This window comes from Procambarus clarkii, chromosome 14 (assembly GCF_040958095.1).
Source record: "Procambarus clarkii isolate CNS0578487 chromosome 14, FALCON_Pclarkii_2.0, whole genome shotgun sequence".
NCBI classification, from domain to species: Eukaryota; Metazoa; Arthropoda; class Malacostraca; order Decapoda; family Cambaridae; genus Procambarus; species Procambarus clarkii.
In genome coordinates, this window is record NC_091163.1 from 7,468,460 (window position 1) to 7,488,011 (window position 19,552).

At 47.0% G+C, this 19,552-nt stretch overlaps 2 protein-coding genes across 2 annotated transcripts in view; both read left to right on the forward strand.

The window, feature by feature from the left end:
- Positions 1-19,552, forward strand: part of LOC123771953 (BMP-binding endothelial regulator protein) — a 197,411-nt gene that overhangs the window by 12,715 nt on the left and 165,144 nt on the right. The window lies entirely within an intron of this gene.
- LOC138364677 (clumping factor B-like) lies at positions 652-18,021 on the forward strand. The gene is made up of 2 exons (XM_069324653.1): positions 652-1,131; positions 17,902-18,021. Exons 1-2 carry the CDS (start codon positions 652-654, stop codon positions 18,019-18,021), a joined length of 600 nt encoding a protein of 199 aa, XP_069180754.1.

Here is a 19,552-nt window from a genome sequence, read left to right on the forward strand (position 1 = left end):
TGAGAGTTCCTGTTGTGGCGTCTACTAGTTTCTCCCTCCATGTATCTTCCTATCTTATTCTGGTCATTTATATGTGATTAAAATTACCAGTTGACCAACTCTCCTATGATTATTTCCTCAAATCTCACATGGTGCGGATTCCATACCGGTGCTGCATATTCCAGTATTGTCTAGCAAGTGTTGTGTAGGTTGCCTCGTAAGAGTCCTCATTTAGGTTTCTAAACAATGTTGTTATAGTTGCCAGTGTTCCCATATGCTGGCGATGTTAGGCTGTTGTATGTGTGTGTCCTGCGTCAGTGTTGGAACTACTCTATGTACTCTATAGAACTACTCTCTACCCACTCCCAAACATTGTTCTCTCCAGTTACTGTAGTTCGTCTTCCCCCTTATGTGTGTAGACGTCTCCTGGTCTCCTCTCTCCATCTTCATTACTTAACACTTGTTGGGATTGAATTCTGACAACCATTTGTTTGTCCACTGTTGAAGTTTATTCCTGTAACTTCCTGTAGTTCTCTGTTTTTACATTTCTCATGAGCTTTGCAACATCTGCAGGGAATGATATATACGAGCTCAGGTTTGTTCGCCTTCCCCATCTTGTTCACCAGTCTCTCACGAGGAACTGTGTCACGCGCTTTGTGACAATCTAGGAAAATGCAGGCTACCCAGCCTTCTCTTTCTTACTTTAGTAGTGACCCGACCAGTGACCCGACCAGTGATCTGACCAGTGACCCGACCAGTGTCCTGACCAGTGACATGACCAGTGACCCGACCAGTGACCTGACCAGTGACCCGACCAGTGACCTGACCAGTGATCTGACCAGTGACCTGACCAGTGACATGACCAGTGACCCGACCAGTGACCTGACCAGTGACATGACCAGTGACCCGACCAGTGACCTGACCAGTGACATGACCAGTGACCCGACCAGTGATCTGACTAGTGACCCGACCAGTGACCTGACCAGTGACATGACCAGTGACCCGACCAGTGACCTGACCAGTGACCCGACCAGTGACCTGACCAGTGACCCGACCAGTGACCTGACCAGCGACCCGACCAGTGACCCGACCAGTGACCTGACCAGTGACCCGACCAGTGACCTGACCAGTGACTTAACTGTTGATCTCAATGTGACTCATCCCACTCCTTGTCTCCACATACATTTCTTTCTCTCATCTCCGTGTTTTTGCTCTTTCCCCCCCCCCCCTCTCTCTCTCTCTCTCTCTCTCTCTCTCTCTCTCTCTCTCTCTCTCTCTCTCTCTCTCTCTCTCTCTCTGTCTCTGTCTGTCTGTCTCTCTCTCTCTCTCTGTCTCTGTCTCTGTCTCTGTCTCTGTCTCTGTCTCTGTCTGTCTCTGTCTCTGTCTCTGTCTCTGTCTCTCTCTCTCTCTCTCTCTCTCTCTCTCTCTCTGTCTCTGTCTCTGTCTCTGCCTCTGTCTCTGTCTTTGTCTCTGTCTTTGTCTCTGTCTTTGTCTCTGTCTTTGTCTCTGTCTTTGTCTCTGTCTTTGTCTCTGTCTTTGTCTCTGTCTCTGTCTCTGTCTCTCTCTCTCTCTCTCTCTCTCTCTCTCTCTCTCTCTCTCTCTCTCTCTCTCTCTCTCTCTCTGTCTCTGTCTCTGTCTCTGTCTCTCTCTCTCTCTCTCTCTCTCTCTCTCTCTCTCTCTCTCTCTCTCTCTCTCTCTCTCTCTCTCTCTCTGTCTCTCTCTCTCTCTCTCTCTCTGTCTCTGTGTCTCTCTCTCTCTCTCTCTCTCTCTCTCTCTCTCTCTCTCTCTCTCTCTCTCTCTCTCTCCCTCTCTCTGTCTCTCTCTCTCTCTCTCTCTGTCTCTGTGTCTCTCTCTCTCTCTCTCTCTCTCTCTCTCTCTCTCTCTCTCTCTCTCTCTCTCTCTCTCTCTCTCTCTCTCTCTCTCTCTCTCTCTCTCTCTGTCTCTGTGTCTCTCTCTCTCTCTCTCTCTCTCTCTCTGTCTCTGTGTCTCTCTCTCTCTCTCTCTCTCCCTCCCCCAAGCCAGCATCTGGCTCTCCAGGTCAGTAACGTAGCACATTAATTACGACTCGTGAATTCTTGAAGGCTCATATGGATGTGTGTGTGTTTATGGTGGCCATAACCCGTCATGTGTTGACCCAGCAGACAGACAGCCCCCACTAGAGAGACAGCCCCCCAGCAGACAGACAGCCCCCACTAGACAGACAGCCCCGGCAGACAGACCCCAGCAGACAGACAGCCCCGGCAGACAGCCCCAGCAGACAGCCCGCCCCAGCAGACAGACAGCCCCCAGCAGACAGACAGACCCCAGCAGACAGACAGCCCCGGCAGACAGACCCCAGCAGACAGCCCGCCCCAGCAGACAGACAGCCCCCACTAGACAGACAGCCCCGGCAGACAGACCCCAGCAGACAGAGAGCCCCGGCAGACAGCCCCAGCAGACAGCCCGCCCCAGCAGACAGACAGCCCCCAGCAGACAGACAGACCCCAGCAGACAGACAGCCCCGGCAGACAGACAGCCCCAGCAGACAGCCCGCCCCAGCAGACAGACAGCCCCCAGCAGACAGACAGGCCCCAGCAGACAGCCCGCCCAAGCAGACAGACAGCCCCCAGCAGACAGACAGACCCCAGCAGACAGCCCGCCCCAGCAGACAGACAGCCCCCAGCAGACAGACAGCCCCAACGCCTGTGCCAGCATCTGGTAAATTGTTTACGGGGCGAGGCAGCGGGTCCTGTCACCACCGGGGGGGGGGGGCAGACTGGTGCACGCCCCCCTTCCCTCACCCCCCCCCCCTTCCCTGTCGTTGGTGCTGGGGGTAAACTGTTAACAACCGCAATCAGTCGGTTGTGGGGCCTCTTGCACAGCCCCGTGTTGTAGTGCTCAAGCGATCCTACGCCTGACTCCCCTGCACAGTGCAGCCATGTTGCAATGCTCAGGAAACCAGTGGTTTCAGTGGTTGATATTATCCCCCAACCTGTCACCATCAGTTGATTGATGGTTGAGAGGCGGGACCAAAGAGCCAGAGCTCAACCCCTCGCAAGCACAACAAGGTGAGTACAAGTCCGCATCCAGACAATGTCATCAGCGGCACCTGCAAGATTGGCCAATATAAGAACTGCCTTTACGAATCCAAAGACTAAAATAGTCGTTCAGAATATTTATGAAAGAGCAATTCTGGATTATGCGGCACCAGAAGTTAAAACAAAGATTGATAAAGTTAAGAAGTATGCTACCAGACTAGTCCCAGAGGTGAGAGTTATGAGTTACGAGGAAAGACTACGCGCGTACTACGCGTGGTGGGTATGAGGGCCTGCGGGCCGCGCCAAGCAACAGCCTGGTGGACCAAACTCTCACAAGTGAAGCCTGGCCTCGGGCCGGGCTTGGGGGAGTAGAAGAACTCCCAGAACCCCATCAACCAGGTATCAAGCAGGTATTAAATCTCACATCACTGGAAGAAAAAAGAAACTGGAGACATGATTACCACTTTCAAAATACTCGGGAAAATAGACAGGGGAACTTAGATGGAACTTAGATACAATAGTACCGAAACGTCGTCGTCCCTTCACTTTCTAGTGTGTGGTCTGGTCAACATACTTCAGCCACGTTATTGTGACTCATCGCCTGAATATGGTGCTGTTGCTACTGTTCCTTGACTGCTCCTTGACTTACCATTCCTTGACTGACAATGGTTCCCACACCCTAGCATATATAGCCATGGGATCACTGGCTGTTTCAAGCGTAGGTTAGATATATGGGCGAGACAGGTTTTAGTCTCGTATAGAGCTTCTGTAGTTTCCTTATAATAGTGTTGTGTTGTTCCCTCACCCTTGTGTTTTTCTCGTAGTGATGACTGTAGAGTCAAGTCACATTTATGAAGTAATCTTCATGATGCCAGTTCCCCGAACACTAAAAATATATCTCTTTAATATCATTACTCATCGCCATCTGTCGTCAGTAGTAAAGTAATATTATCACTTCAAGCTGAACTACAATACTTGTTTACATGTAAACTGGAATGTGCTCTCCCCCCCTCCCCGGGTCTCCAGACTAAACATAGCTGCTATATCATTGTAACTTCTCATTGTATATGTCAGTCATTAGGTTAGCTCTAAGACTTGCCAGAATGGGTGTGTTACACCGGCTCTGTTTCCACGTACATGGACCTATTTTCCTCTTCTGACACATGCAAACTATGACATGTTGAACAGTTCGATTCAGGAGCTGCAGTTCAATCCGAGTTCCTGCATGGGCCCAAGAGCCGAAACACAACCTGGAATTTAATAATAATATTATAAAACAATGAACTTAAGTTAGTACTACATACAGCAGTAGTTAATACAAGGGTGAAGAGTTGGGAGTTATTCATAAGGCAACCAGCAGTGATAAAGGCGGGGCCCAGGAGCTTATGCTCAACCCTGCAAGCACAATTAAGCGAGTACATACTCACAAGATTATAATAATTGCCAGTTGTCATGTTTTCAGGTGGTAGATTGTATTATTTTAATTATTTTTTTTAGTAAATTTAGTCTTCAAAATTTAAACAGCATTCAAATGTGTAAAATTAAATTGATGCATATTTTAATATGAATACAAATGAGGTGTTATAATGGTAAAGTATTATTGGACTGAAAGGACTCGAATCCTCTCACCGGGTCTGCTGCATTGGTATCTATTCCATCATGAAGTTATATATACACATGTCATTAAACAAAACAGTATTATAGCGGATATTTTCTTGTGGATATTTTCCCTTCTACGTAAATGCCTTGTAACATCTAGACTTGTAGAGAGTGAAGAAGCTTAACATCACTTAATATTTCCATTTTATTTCTTCGAAATTTGTTTTCCCTCTAGATCAATGGAGGGCTCCTTAAGTGTATGGGGCCTCCTTAAGTGTATGGAGCCTCCTTAAGTGTATGGCACCTCCTTAAGTGTATGGAGCCTCCTTAAGTGTATGGCGCCTCCTTAAGTGTACGGAGCCTCCTTAAGTGTACGGAACCGCCTTAAGTGTACAGAGCCTCCTTAAGTGTATGGAGCCTCCTTAAGTGTACGGAGCCTCCTTAAGTGTACGGAACCGCCTTAAGTGTACGGAGCCTCCTTAAGTGTATGGAGCCTCCTTAAGTGTACGGAGCCTCCTTAAGTGTATGGAGCCTCCTTAAGTGTACGGAGCCTCTTTAAGTGTACGGAGCCTCCTTAAGTGTACGGAACCGACTTAAGTGTACGGAACCGCCTTAAGTGTACGGAACCGCCTTAAGTGTACGGAGCCTCCTTAAGTGTATGGAGCACGCATCGTTTGTGCGTGTGATTATTGTGTGATTATTATTTCTCTCTGCTGGACACTGAGCAGAGGCAAGGCTCCTCTTAAGAGATGGTGTCATTAACCTTGTTGTGGCTCGCAGACCAGTTCTTAGAGCTTCTGCACTGCAGCCTATGCAGTCCATATTGGTCTACTACCACCCTGCTACAACAGCGCTTGTATTTATGTGTGAACTAGGGCACCAAGGCAGGTTGCTACAGGGAGGGTCTCTGGATCTAGACTGTGCCTGTTGCAGACATGGGTACTGCCTAAAGAAAATCCCCTGCATGGGGGGCACGCACCACTATGAGGCGAGCTTTCTCCTTATCTGGTGTTGCAGCATTGAGCTTGGCATCAGCTATTTGTTTCCACTTCTGGGCTTTCCCAGCTGGAGTGTGTGTGTGTGTTTTTCTGTTTTGTTGGATCATCTGTGTTGAGTGCTGGGGCTGCAAGGGGCAACCCTCTCATTTTAACACACGTATATATTATATGTATATATGTAAAGTCTTCTCTGAATACTCTTTATTTTCCTCTTCGAGGAGGCTGTGGGTCCCTACAATTGCACGAGAGGTGGTACCCCCTATATATATATATATATATATAATATGGCTTGACTGGTTGTGGGTGTGTGTAGGGATGACAGTGTCGTGGTTTGTGTGGCAATTAGGAATGACGGGTGAAGTAATCTGATCCTTGCCCCCTCTCCCCCCCCCCCTCTCTCTCTCTCTCTCTCTCTCTCTCTCTCTCTCTCTCTCTCTCTCTGTATGAGACGAATATATCGGTCCAATTAGAATTTTTCTAGTATGCTAATGTTTTTTTCATGTGTTGAATAATGATATGAGGGTCTCGGCAGTACAGTCCCAACCCGTCCTCACACTAGGCTGGTTAAAGCATCGGTCGTCCTCACACTAGGCTGGTTAAAGCATCGGCCGTCCTCACACTAGGCTGGTTAAAGCATCGGCCGTCCTCACACTAGGCTGGTTAAAGCATCGGCCGTCCTCACACTAGGCTGGTTAAAGCATCGGCCGTCCTCACACTAGGCTGGTTAAAGCATCGGCCGTCCTCACACTAGGCTGGTTAAAGCAGCGGCCGTCCTCCCCAGACACATAAATTTTAACTTACTGTGTATTAAAAATATATAAATATTTAAAAAATATATAAATATTTACTTCTCATATATAAATTAATAGTATTATACATAAAAATTCTATGTATAGTTAGGCTTAGGTGTTTAGATTCTGTTGGCGATTATTTGTATTTGTAGTACGTGGGTGAAGCATTTACAGCGTTGTGGTTCGAACACAAGTCGTCAGTGAAGCACTTGTTCCGGAAGTGTTCGGACGTCAGCAGTTGTGAGTCGTGTGGAGGGGGGGGGGGGGGCTCGATAAAAGCCTAACGTGTATGCATATACTCTGGCTTCCTGTCCCCCGACACAGTGAATTATATAGATTTCCTTTGCTATTGTATGTATGTTTGGTACATACAGGGAGTCGGTGGCTGAGTGGACAGAACACTGGACGCGTGATCCTGTGGTCCCGGGTTCGATCCCGGGCGCCGGAGAGAAACAATGGGCAGAGTTTCTTTCACCCTGATGCCCCTGTTACCTAGCAGTAAATAGGTACCTGGGAGTTAGTCAGCTGTCACGGGCTGCTTCCTGGGGGTGGACGCCTGGTCGAGGACCGGGCCGCGGGGGACACTAAAGCCCCGAAATCATCTCAAGATACAAAAGGTGACTGTAGTTCCATAAGCCGCCGTATATTTTGCGAGGGCGCCACGTGTCTGCTTCACCTTATTAGAACATTTTAGTGCTAATTTACACAATTTCAAACAAAAACCACAAAATCCTGCTTTTTTGTATTTGTTATTTTTACCCGACCCTCTTGCGTCGGGTCAGCACACGTTCTATAATTAGAGATCCAACTGGAGGACCACTTGAAGCACTTGCCAAGGAATGTGTGGTGTACCTGTCACCTCACGGAGTAACTGCTCGTCTTCCTCTTAATGAAGGAGTTGGTGGCCGCCACGCTGTTTCCCGCGCGTGTCGTCGCCTCACACGGGGTCACTAAGGTAAAGTTGTTGACGCTCGGGCCGCTCCCTTCATCCCACACTTTGCTTCACAACTCGTGGGTCCCTCCTCCCTCCGCCTGTGTACCTGGCTGCTTGAGGTCTTGGTGTAACCTGGGTGAGGGCGTCTGGCTGCTGTATAGACGTACCTGGGGGCGTCGGGCTGCTGTATAGACGTACCTGGGGGCCTCGGCCTGCTTATAGACGTACCTGGAGGCGTCGGCCTGTTGTATAGACGTACCTGGGGGCGTCGGGCTGCTGTATAGACGTACCTGGGAGCCTCGGCCTGCTTATAGACGTACCTGGAGGCGTCGGGCTGCTGTATAGACGTACCTGGGGGCGTCGGGCTGCTGTATAGACGTACCTGGGGGCGTCGGGCTGCTGTATAGACGTACCTGGGGGCCTCGGCCTGCTTATAGACGTACCTGGAGGCGTCGGGCTGTTGTATAGACGTACCTGGGGGCGTCGGGCTGCTGTATAGACGTCCCTGGAGCCTCGGCCTGCTTATAGACGTACCTGGAGGCCTCGGGCTGCTGTATAGACGTACCTGGGGGCGTCGGGCTGCTATATAGACGTACCTGGGGGCGTCGGGCTGCTGTGTAGACGTACCTGGTGGCCTCGGCCTGCTTATAGACGTACCTGGGTGTGGAAGCTTGGTGTACACGTAAGGAACTCCAGGAATCATGTTACTGTTATCAGGTCTCGCCGTGTCTCACTCGAGGCGCCGGCCCCGTGTTCTGGCTGTAATATATTGCTGGTAAGAGATTAAGGTATAAGGGTTGGCCCCGACAATGATGAGTACAGTAGCTAGGTATCTACGATCAATGCCTGCGATACCTGTGCGCTACTGAGATGCAGGGGGGCGTATGGTGACCTGCGCAACCTCTACGGAAAGTGCGCTGAAATACAGAGACGTCATGCGCTTCCTTTCGTGCTATCGAAAGCACGATATCTATCAGGGGATCTATCAGGGGGAAGGTGCAAAGCCATTATGACCTTATAGCACTTGGAAGGGGTCAGGATAAGGCTCTATCAGGGGGAAAGCGCAAAGCCATTACGACCATATAGCACTTGGAAGGGGTCAGGATAAGGATTTGGGATGGGACGAGGGGGAGGGATGGTGCCCAAACACTTGGACGGTCGAGGGATTGAACGCCGGCCTGCATGAAGGCATTACAGCACCCTGGCCGTAATGCCCTAGTTATGCCTGATATACTGCCTGAACAGTGTCCTAATAATTTCAATAGCACAGATTGTGCAATAACATGATCCACGAGATCTTTGTGGAACAGAAGAACCATGGAATATGCGTTCTTCTGTTCTCCACGGGTCCTTGTATAGAAGAACGGGTGTTCCATTGTTCCTCTGTTCCACAAACATGAACAGAAACGTCCTAGAGCCTGTTAGAAGGTATCAACACAGTCGGTTCACTATCAAAAGTCCTCGGGTTTGCTTCACCTGATGCCACTGTTCACCTAACATTAAACAGATACCCGGAAGTTGGGCAGCTGTTGTGGGATGGATGCCGAGGAAAGTCATTCCTTGTTGTTATCAAGACCTGGATCATTCTACAAGGCTTTCTGTCCCCGGCAACGAATACCATCACCCACTACTGTGAGTTGTCCATTGTTGCTCCTGTATCCTGTGACCTTGTAGGATCTCTCATACCTGGGTCATGTCTCTCTCTCTCTCTCTCTCTCTCTCTCTCTCTCTCTCTCTCTCTCTCTCTCTCTCTCTCTCTCTCTCTCTCTCTCTCTCTCCGAGGAATTGACAGGGAGAGAAAATATTGTTCTCTCAGGGGAATTGACAGGTTAGATAAAGACAGATTATGTGACACAGGTGGAAGCAGAGTACCCACATGAGCCACATAAAACATTAGAATGAACTTTTTCAGTGTCAAAAAGTTAATAATTTGAAGTGATGCGGTGGAGGCTGACTCCATACACAGTTTCAGATGGAGATTCCTGAACCTACCCAGTAGGCTCAGGAACCTGTACACCTGTTGAGAAGTGGGCTCCTGGTCTTGGAAAGTTGAGCATTGTATCTTCCACTTTCCTTATTGTTAATAACCAGGTTAGATCCACAAGACTGTTGCTACGCTAAACAATGTAAAAGTGTTTGTTTACCGTGATATTTAACTATACGGTGTCACCGTTGTCCATTCCAGAGACACGTTATCGGGGACAGGAAGCCTGTACTTAGGCTTATCAAGGATGTAACTCACAACAGTTGCCCAACTGTTGTCGTTGTTTAAGATTCGCTACTTGCAACAAAAAGTTCCAAGTAGCACGGGCTATGGTGAGCCCGTAGTGGACTTACCCGGCACAGGAGCGGGGGTGTGGAACTGTCCAACTCCTATTAAGGTGAACAGACACATGAGGTGAAAGGAAACGTAATAACATCTTTTATTCGGTCCAGTTTCAATATTCCAAAGAGTCATTCCTAAGATGATTATAATACACATAACAGTAAACTGTTCCTTATGGCCACACTGACTATAAGATCCTCAAGAATAAGCTGGAGCAATATAAGAACACGTCGTCAAGAACAAGACTATGAAGTTTCTTAACTGTTTATCGTCGGGATTCTTACTTCCTCTTGGGTTTCAGGTCCCTTTTTGACCTGTCAGCTTAACATGGCCAAGTGTGGAATGTTGATTATATATGTGAGCGTGGTAGTGGAGGTGGGATGCCCCGCTCCCAGCTGTGGGAGTGGGGCGTCTCATCTTGGGCCACCAGCTGTGGGAGTAGGGCGTCTCATCTTGGGACACCAGCTGTGGGAGTGGGGCGTCTCATCTTGGGTCACCAGCTGTGGGAGTGGGGCGTCTCATCTTGGGACACCAGCTGTGGGAGTGGGGCGTCTCGTCTTGGGCCACCAGCTGTGGGAGTGGGGCGTCTCATCTTGGGCCACCAGCTGTGGGAGCGAGGCGTCTCATCTTGGGCCACCAGCTGTGGGAGCGGGGCGTCTCATCTTGGGCCACCAGCTGTGGGAGCGAGGCGTCTCATCTTGGGCCACCAGCTGTGGGAGCGGGGCGTCTCATCTTGGGCCACCAGCTGTGGGAGCGGGGCGTCTCATCTTGGGCCACCAGCTGTGGGAGCGGGGCGTCTCATCTTGGGCCACCAGCTGTGGGAGCGAGGCGTCTCATCTTGGGCCACCAGCTGTGGGAGCGGGGCGTCTCATCTTGGGCCACCAGCTGTGGGAGCGGGGCGTCTCATCTTGGGCCACCAGCTGTGGGAGCGAGGCGTCTCATCTTGGGCCACCAGCTGTGGGAGCGAGGCGTCTCATCTTGGGCCACCAGCTGTGGGAGCGAGGCGTCTCATCTTGGGCCACCAGCTGTGGGAGCGGGGCGTCTCATCTTGGAGTAACCTGTCTAACATAGAGTCCTCTAACATTTCGATGGTGTTCCACACCCTGATGGCTTGGTACTGCAGTCTGATGTTTAGTGGCTGTGTGTTCAGGAGTTCATGGAGCTCCTGGATTGTCTGATCATATGGTGGACGGTGTTTTGCTAGGTAAATGTAGGGAAGGGGAGAGGTGAGGGGTGAGAGAGAGGGGAGAGGTGAGGGGTGAGAGAGAGGTGAGAGGTGGGAGAGAGATGGAAGGAGAGGGAGCTGAAGAGAAGAACAGAGAAGTGGGATTAGTAACTTTAAAGATTAAGGTCAGGATTATTAAGGTGGTACTCGCTTATAGTCTTAGGCACAAGGAGCAGAACAAGATGAACAATAACAGCAGAACAAGAGGAACAATAACAGCAGAACAAGAGGAACAATAACAGTAGAACAAGAGGAACACTAACAGTAGAACAAGAGGAACACTAACAGTAGAACAAGAGGAACAATAACAGTAGAACAAGAGGAACACTAACAGTAGAACAAGAGGAACACTAACAGTAGAACAAGAGGAACACTAACAGTAGAACAAGAGGAACAATAACAGTAGAACAAGAGGAACAATAACAGTAGAACAAGAGGAACACTAACAGTAGAACAAGAGGAACAATAACAGTAGAACAAGAGGAACACTAACAGTAGAACAAGAGGAACAATAACAGTAGAACAAGAGGAACAATAACAGTAGAACAAGAGGAACACTAACAGTAGAACAAGAGGAACAATAACAGTAGAACAAGAGGAACACTAACAGTAGAACAAGAGGAACAATAACAGTAGAACAAGAGGAACAATAACAGTAGAACAAGAGGAACAATAACAGTAGAACAAGAGGAACAATAACAGTAGAACAAGAGGAACAATAACAGTAGAACAAGAGGAACAATAACAGTAGAACAAGAGGAACAATAACAGTAGAACAAGAGGAACATGAAAGCTATTTTATACCTTAAGAAGATTTACACTCAGTTCCTTAGTTAATGTTAAACCAAGTGTCCAGCCGGTCTATGGTCCTAATAGAAGTGTAGAAGCAGGTCTATTGTGCTATTAAAGGTGTAGAAGCAGGTCTATTGTGCTATTAAAGGTGTAGAAGCAGGTCTATTGTGCTATTAAAGGTGTAGAAGCAGGTCTATTGTGCTATTAAAGGTGTAGAAGCAGGTCTATTGTGCTGGGGGGGGTGTAAAAGGGGGGGGGGGGGGAGCTAGATCAACTTTCAGTTCGTATTAGTTATATTGGGAGGAAAAAGAATTCATGTAATTTCACAGATATTTATAAATAAAAAACAATGTATTGTGTGTAATTAATTTTATTTAAACTAAACGCAACAATAAAAATTGATACTAATATCTGAACTCTTTTTTTTTATTGGTTACAGTTATAATTAGTTCTAAAAAATATTGCAACAAAAATTATTTTTTGGGTGAAATTGAAATTCCCGTTTCGCAAATAATTATTTTTATATTTTGTGCAATACGATGCAATTGAGTTTTGTTGGAAATGGCACGAATATATATATTTTTTTGTTCTGAATTTTATGTTGATATTAAAACAATAATAATGTATATAAGAATAATAGTAGTGAAAAAAAATAATAATAATAATTATTATTGTAAGAATATATGATTCAATATCTAAATGAGGTTCTATATCAAAACCAGCGTCAATGTCCCCTTGTGGGAGACATGAACCAAGACCAGCTGACTCCTGGTTCCATCAGACTGTTGGTGTAAAGTTTCTCTCTCACAGTGCTCATTAACTTGTATCTTGTGAGAGGTGAGAGAGAAGACCTTACCTCGCCTCGTCCATCTTGCAGAGGTATGTATGAATTGTGAGAGTGAATGTCTCCTGGTGTAGCCAGCAGTGTGGCTGAGCGTCTTAAGTTGTAATTATACTCTAAAAGGCGCCGCCTTCCTGGGTCCTCTACCTTCTACAGGACTTAAGAGGTACACTAGCACCAATTAACTGGCCTTCAAGTTCTGTTCGAATAAGTACCAGCTTGAGAGTTGGACCTTGAAGGTGGACCCCGATAAACTGTGCGACAGGGCCCCAGAGCTCTAATGCCTGCAGCTATGCGGCCTGGTAACTGCCCTGCCTGCAGCTATGCCATAGCCAGGTGCCTTGGAAAGTTAAACAACGCTACAGAGTCTCTTGCAACAGCTCAGCTGAACCTGGCGAACCTCCCCCAGCCACATGATGTGGTTCACCACTGTCAACCACACTACCACACATGGTAGTGTACATTAGTCCACATGTGAGAGTTTACAGTTCTCTCTTAAAAACATACTTGGTTTAATACATCACATCTAAATGTACAGGTTTAAATTGTAACCTGTGAGACAGAAATTTGATCTGCCTGTCAGTCTGTCACCTTCTCTCTCTGTCCCTTTCTTGTCAATCTCCATCTAGTTCTTAGTCTAACAAGCAATACGCGTCTCCCCCCCCCCTACGCATCCCCGAGGCCCTTCGCGCCCTGACAAATAAGAAGGAATCTAATCCGTGGTGGTGTCGAGGAGTGACATCTGGAGGAGTGGGAGAGATGGTGTCAGAGGAGCACCGGAGGCTGTCATCACGGCCCGCTGGTGGGGGTGAGGCGGGCAATACTCACGCTGGGAAATGCTTGCTTACTAACTGGTGCTGTGTGTCGGGGGAAATAGCTGGGAGGAACAGTTAAGCAAGTCCCAGCTGTGTCTGGGGACAAGTGACAGGGTGAATAAGCCAGCGGGTTTTCTTCCTATTGGGGAGGGTTGTACATGCTGCTATGGCGGTGTGTCCACTCACAGGATGAGTGACGCTGTCCAATACTGTCACTATGGCGGTGTGTCCACTCACAGGATGAGTGGCGCTGTCCAATACTGTCACTATGGCGGTGTGTCCACTCACAGGATGAGTGTCGCTGCCCAATACTGTCACTATGGCGGTGTGTCCACTCACAGGATGAGTGACACTGCCCAATACTGTCACTATGGCGGTGTGTCCACTCACAGGATGAGTGACACTGCCCAATAAACTCGCCCCTCGGGGCAAAATTTAACAATTTAAATGCATACGTGTGTGTGTGTGTGTGTGTGTGTGTGTGTGTGTGTGTGGTGATAAGGGGGGGGGGGGTACTATCCGTTTGTGTGGTGAAGGGCCTGACAGCTGAGTGGCATCGCGTTGGATTCGTAGTCCCAAGGTTGCGGATTCGATCCCCGGTGAAGACGGAAACAAATGGGTAAAGTTTCATTCACCCTGATGCGCCTGTTCACCTAGCAGTGAATAGATACCTGGGAGTTAGACAGCGGCTACGGGCTGCTTCCTGGGGGTGGAGGCCTGGTCGAGGACCGGGCCGCGGGGACGCTAAGTCCCGAAATCATCTCAAGATAACCCCAAGATAAGAGAAGAACATCAAATTTTTGTGTATAAATTCATTGAATTTAAAGTAATTCATTGAATTACTTTTATTCGTCCTTTCAATTGTATTCTCATAGTTCTCTTTCTGTAAAGTGTTGAGATGGTTGTCGCCGTGCTCATGGTAAAGTGCACTTTATTGGTCCAATATGTCACCTTACACATTGTAAGTTAAGTGCTGGTCACTTTACGTCTGAGGTACACCTGTTGACTTCACCTGTTATTGTGACGATTAATTATTGTGTGAAGATAACTTTCTGTGTCATCATATAGTGGAGTACCTCTGGTGGAGCTGTGGGGACGCTCAGCCTCGAACACATATATATATATATATATATATATATATATATATATATATATATATATATATATATATATATATATATATATATATATATATATATATATATATATATATATATCTGCACGCAAATTTAAGCATGTGTTGAAAATATATAGAGAGAATGAGAGAGAGAATCAGAGGGAGATTAAGAGAGAGAAAGAATGGGAGGGAGATTGAGAGAGAGAGAGAGAGAGAGAGAGAGAGAGAGAGAGAGAGAGAGAGAGAGAGAGAGAGAGAGAGAGTGGGAGAGATGGTGTGACAATTAACAGGCTCGTAGTCCTCATCATGGGTGTTGATACACCCGGCTACACGTCCCCTCTCTCTCCCCTTATCACCTCCCCCCCCCTCCCCCCAGCACCTGCACAAACACACCTTTGTGTACCGCTGGTCTGGGCCCACACCACCATATGCCCCCCCCCCCCACCCTAGTGCCCTCCCTCAACAAAATACACTAAAGTGTATTTTATAAATGTGTATGTTGCAATGCTGCTTTGCAATACCCTGTTGTATTATTATGCAACTGGCCTACCATGATGCAAGGCCATGTTGCAAATGTTTCATTAAAATGTTGCAATAATATACTAAAGAGTAATATGATAAGAGAATAGTATGATAAGAGAATAGTATCTTGCGGCTCTCACGATTCCCATTAAGGCAAATGTTATTCACAAGCATCTCTTGCAAAATACTGTGAATGGCATTAAAGAAGAGAATAGAGGAGCAAGTTGGCAAGGATAACGAGACAAGGGCAACAGGCCATCACAAGGAGAAAGTTAAAAGGCAGACAAACATAATAGAGTTTTATGACTAAGAATATGACACTAAGAATGAAAATTGGTAGACTGTATTCTTCTGCAAGTCAGGAAACTTTAAACACTGTTCAACAGTTAAATCCTAATGTGCAGGATGGCCAGACAATTTGGAATAAGTTGACCAGACCACACACTAGAAGGTGAAGGGACGACGACGTTTCGGTCCGTCCTGGACCATTCTGAAGTCGACTTTTCGGTCCAGGACGGACCGGAGCGTCGTCGTCCCTTCACTTTCTAGTGTGTGGTTTGGTCAACATATTTCAGCCACGTTATTGTGACTCCTCGTCTGAAATTTGGAATAATTATAAACCCACTGAATTGGACGAGGGAGTACCTAATGTACTGGAAACAATAGGGCACAGTAGTGAATCACCAAGCGTATCGTAAAGAGAATGGGAAAAATCCCGACTGGGGACCAGGAGGAATCTCCATCATAAGGGAAAAGGGAACTACAGGTATCGTGAAGAGAATATTGTAAAAGTAAATACCATTTTAGCATTAAGATCCGAGGCACACATAAACACGATAATATCAGCAGCATGTGAGAAGCTGGCAAACATAAGAACATTTTATTTAAATTTTATCCCCGAGGAACGAGTTTATTAGACAGCGCCACTCATCCTGTGAGTGGACACACCGCCATAGTGACAGTATTGGGCAGCGTCACTCATCCTGTGAGTGAACACACCGCCATAGTGACAGTATTGGGCAGCGTCACTCATCCTGTGAGTGAACACACCGCCATAGTGACAGTATTGGGCAGCGTCACTCATCCTGTGAGTGAACACACCGCCATAGTGACAGTACAGCTATATAGGGGAACTACAGCAAGCTCCACAAGGTGACAGGTGGTGGTCCTCCCCTGTATAAGGTGACCTTAGTGGAGTACCCTGACTATCCTGAACCTACTCCCCCCTTCCTCCTCCTCAAAAGGCAAACCAGGAGGAAAATCCTGAAGGAACAAGGCAGAAATAAAGCTGGTGGCCCAGATAGTCTCACTTGGCGGACTGAAGGAATGTGCGCTTCAGCCGAGTGTTCCACTTCAATTGATTTTTGAAGCATCTTTACGAACAAGATTCCTATCATATATATAGAAAATGGCAAACATAATACCAGTCTATATAAATGATAACCAAGACCCTCTAAATTATATACCTATATCGCCAACAAGCACATTATCATATAAGGAACATTGCATGGGCTCACCATAGCCCGTGCTACTTGAAACTTTTAATTCCAGGTAGCGAATCTTAAACAACAGGGGACATTGTGCTAGGAACCTAGGCTACGCTTCCTAGCCTCACAATCGTTTTCAAATACTTGGATGGTGGAATATGAAAGAAACTGTTTACGACGTTCATGAGACCAAAATTAGAATATGCAGCGGTTGTATGGTGTTCATATCTCAAGAAGCACGGCAATAAACTGGAATAGGTACGAAGACATGTATCTAAATAACTTCCGGGAGAAATACAAGCTGCTAGAAAGCATTAAAAAGTTCTCTTTTGCAGAGTGGTAGACGGTTGGAACAAGCCAAGTGAGAAGGTGGTGGAGGCCAAAACCGTCAGTAGTTTCACGACAAAGAGTATTGGGTAGTCGGGACACCACGAGCGTAGCTCTCATCCTGTAACTACACTTAGGTAATTACACACACACACAAGGGCTTGGTAGCCTGGTGGATAGCGCGTAGGACTTGAAATTCTGTGGCGCGGGTTCGATTCCCGCAGCAGGCAGAAACAAATGGGCAAAGTTTCTTTCACCCAGAGATCCTCTGTTACTTAGCAGTAAATAGGTACCTGGGAGTTAGTCAGCTGTCACGGGCTGCTATCTGGGGTGTGTGTGTGTGTGGTGTGGAAAAAAAAGTAGTTAGTAAACAGTTGATTGACAGTTGAGAGGCGGGCCGAAAGAGCAAACAACTTTAGCAAAACAACAACAACAGAGCAAACAACAACAAAACCCCGCAAACACAACTAGGTGAATACACACACGCATACACCCCCCCCCCCCCCCACACACACACACACTCATCACTGGGCGGTGCCGGAAAGGCATCACTCAGACCATAGTCTCAGGAACCTGACACCAACCTGCTCATGAAATATATATCAACATACACGTGTAAGTTAGATAGAACATAATAGAATATTAAGTTCAACTTCTATGTGGAACTTAACAACCATATGTAAGTACAATCCTATATAATACTACTAATAATAAACACTAACATAGGCGGTCACGGACACTCCATTGACGAACATAAAATATATCTGATTAGCAAACATATTACAGTTGAAGGTGATTTTTAAAAACAATTTAATCATAGTGATAACGCTAGCCTATCAACACAGCTGCGTGCATTATACATAGCAAATCAACGAAAATATAAATCCAGTAATTGACTTGATTACAAGTTAGACAAAGCAGTGATGTATACTGGTAATGATCTACACATATACATGTATCAAGGTACAATTCACTCCACTCAAGTATAGTTCCAGGAACATCTGGCAACTGTTCTCAGACTTGAGGCATTGAAATATTGACGTCATACACACCTGTATCATTCATCACTAAGTTCCAGGAATACCAGTGGGCGATTTTGGTGTATTTTAGAAGGGTGTATATCATTTCCAGGTAAGAAAGGCCAAGAAACAAATACGATACGCTTTTGAGTACATTTTAAAGAAGAAAATTTACTGCTTCAACACCTGCACCCTTGAAAACATTGTTCCAGGAATATTTGGGCCGCTGTGAGACGCCTTACCCGCGCTGGCCCCGACGGGCGGCGCTCCTCTCTCAGCCTTACTGGTAGGGAGAGTAGTCTCTCTCTCTGTCTCTGTCTCTGTCTCTCTCTCTCTCTCTCTCTCTCTCTCTCTCTCTCTCTCTCTCTCTCTCTCTCTCTCTCTCTCTCTCTTTCTCTCTCTCTGTCTCTGTCTCTGTCTCTGTCTCTGTCTCTGTCTCTCTCTCTCTCTCTCTCTCTCTCTCTCTCTCTCTCTCTCTCTCTCTCTCTCTCTCTCTCTCTCTGTCTCTCTCTGTTTCTCTCTGTTTCTCTCTCTCTCTCTCTCTCTCTCTCTCTCTCTCTCTCTCTCTCTCTCTCTCTCTCTCTCTCTCTCTCTCTCTCTCTCTCTCTCTTTCTCTCTCTCTCTCTCTCTCTCTCTCTCTTTCTCTCTCTCTCTCTCTCTCTCTCTCTCTCTCTCTCTCTCTCTCTCTCTCTCTCTCTCTCTCTCTCTCTCTCTCTCTCTCTCTCTCTCACACACACACAAAAACAGCGTTACTCACGCCAGAAGCGCGCGGCCACTCATGGCGGGAGGGGCGGGGGCTCCGTGACACCGCTGAGGCTTCACTCCCGGGGCTCATTCCCAGAGTGATCCATATATCTATAGTGCCCAACTGGTTCAGTCACTGCCAGTAACAGGAGAAGAATACCACCAAGAGTAAACTCCAAGGACAATGAGTACTAGAGTACTGTTAACAGGAATACTGTTAATAGGAGTACTGTTAACAGGAGTACTGTTAACAGGAGTACTGTTAACAGGCTGACAGCTTTCACACATTGCGTAGTTCATCCTGTTTAGATAGTACTTATAGTAACTATATGGGGCCATGTGCCCACGTGATGGTCAATTAGAAAGTAGAATTTGGTACTATTCAATTTGGACAAACCGGAAACGGTTTTGTATATATGTTGGTAATAAACCGTACCCGCCCTAGGCCTAATATGGTGTGGGTGGTGTGTGAGGGCGGGATATGAGGGCGTAGTGTGGGCGGGGTGTGGGCGGGGTCTATAGAACAAAGACAACAACAGCTTTTCAAGGTGAGAGTCTCTTTCACTCTCAGCTCTCTGGCGTTATCCTTCTCTCTCTCTCTCTCTCTCTCTCTCTCTCTCTCTCTCTCTCTCTCTCTCTCTCTCTCTCTCTCTCTCTCTCTCTCTCTCTCTCTCTCTCTCTCTCTCCACATGACACTTAGCTTAGTTCCTTTATTATGCACCCCATACCCATGCTGTGGGTGGTAGTGGGGAAGGGTTACAGAGGCACATAATGGGCTCAGGGACTCAACCCCACAATTCATTTAGCTAAACAAGCCTCGGGCCAAAATTTTAATTTAAGTTAGTCTTGATAAACTAGTTACACTATTTAATGCATGTTTGCATTGTATCAACAATGAGTTCGAGAACCACTATGTAATCTTCGACACTGTACAAGAGACAGGAGCCGTAGACGGGAGTATGACATTACACACAGAGATAACACTAACGTGATGCATCAAATGAACAAATCCACAAGGG

Excerpts from the sequence above, each read along its gene's own strand:
- LOC138364677 (XM_069324653.1), top strand. The coding sequence starts at position 652 with ATGCAGGCTACCCAGCCTTCTCTTTCTTACTTTAGTAGTGACCCGACC. Across the intron at positions 1,132-17,901 it reads ACTTAACTGTTGATCTCAAT|GTAAGAAAGGCCAAGAAACA; the intron begins GTGACTCATCCC and ends TATCATTTCCAG.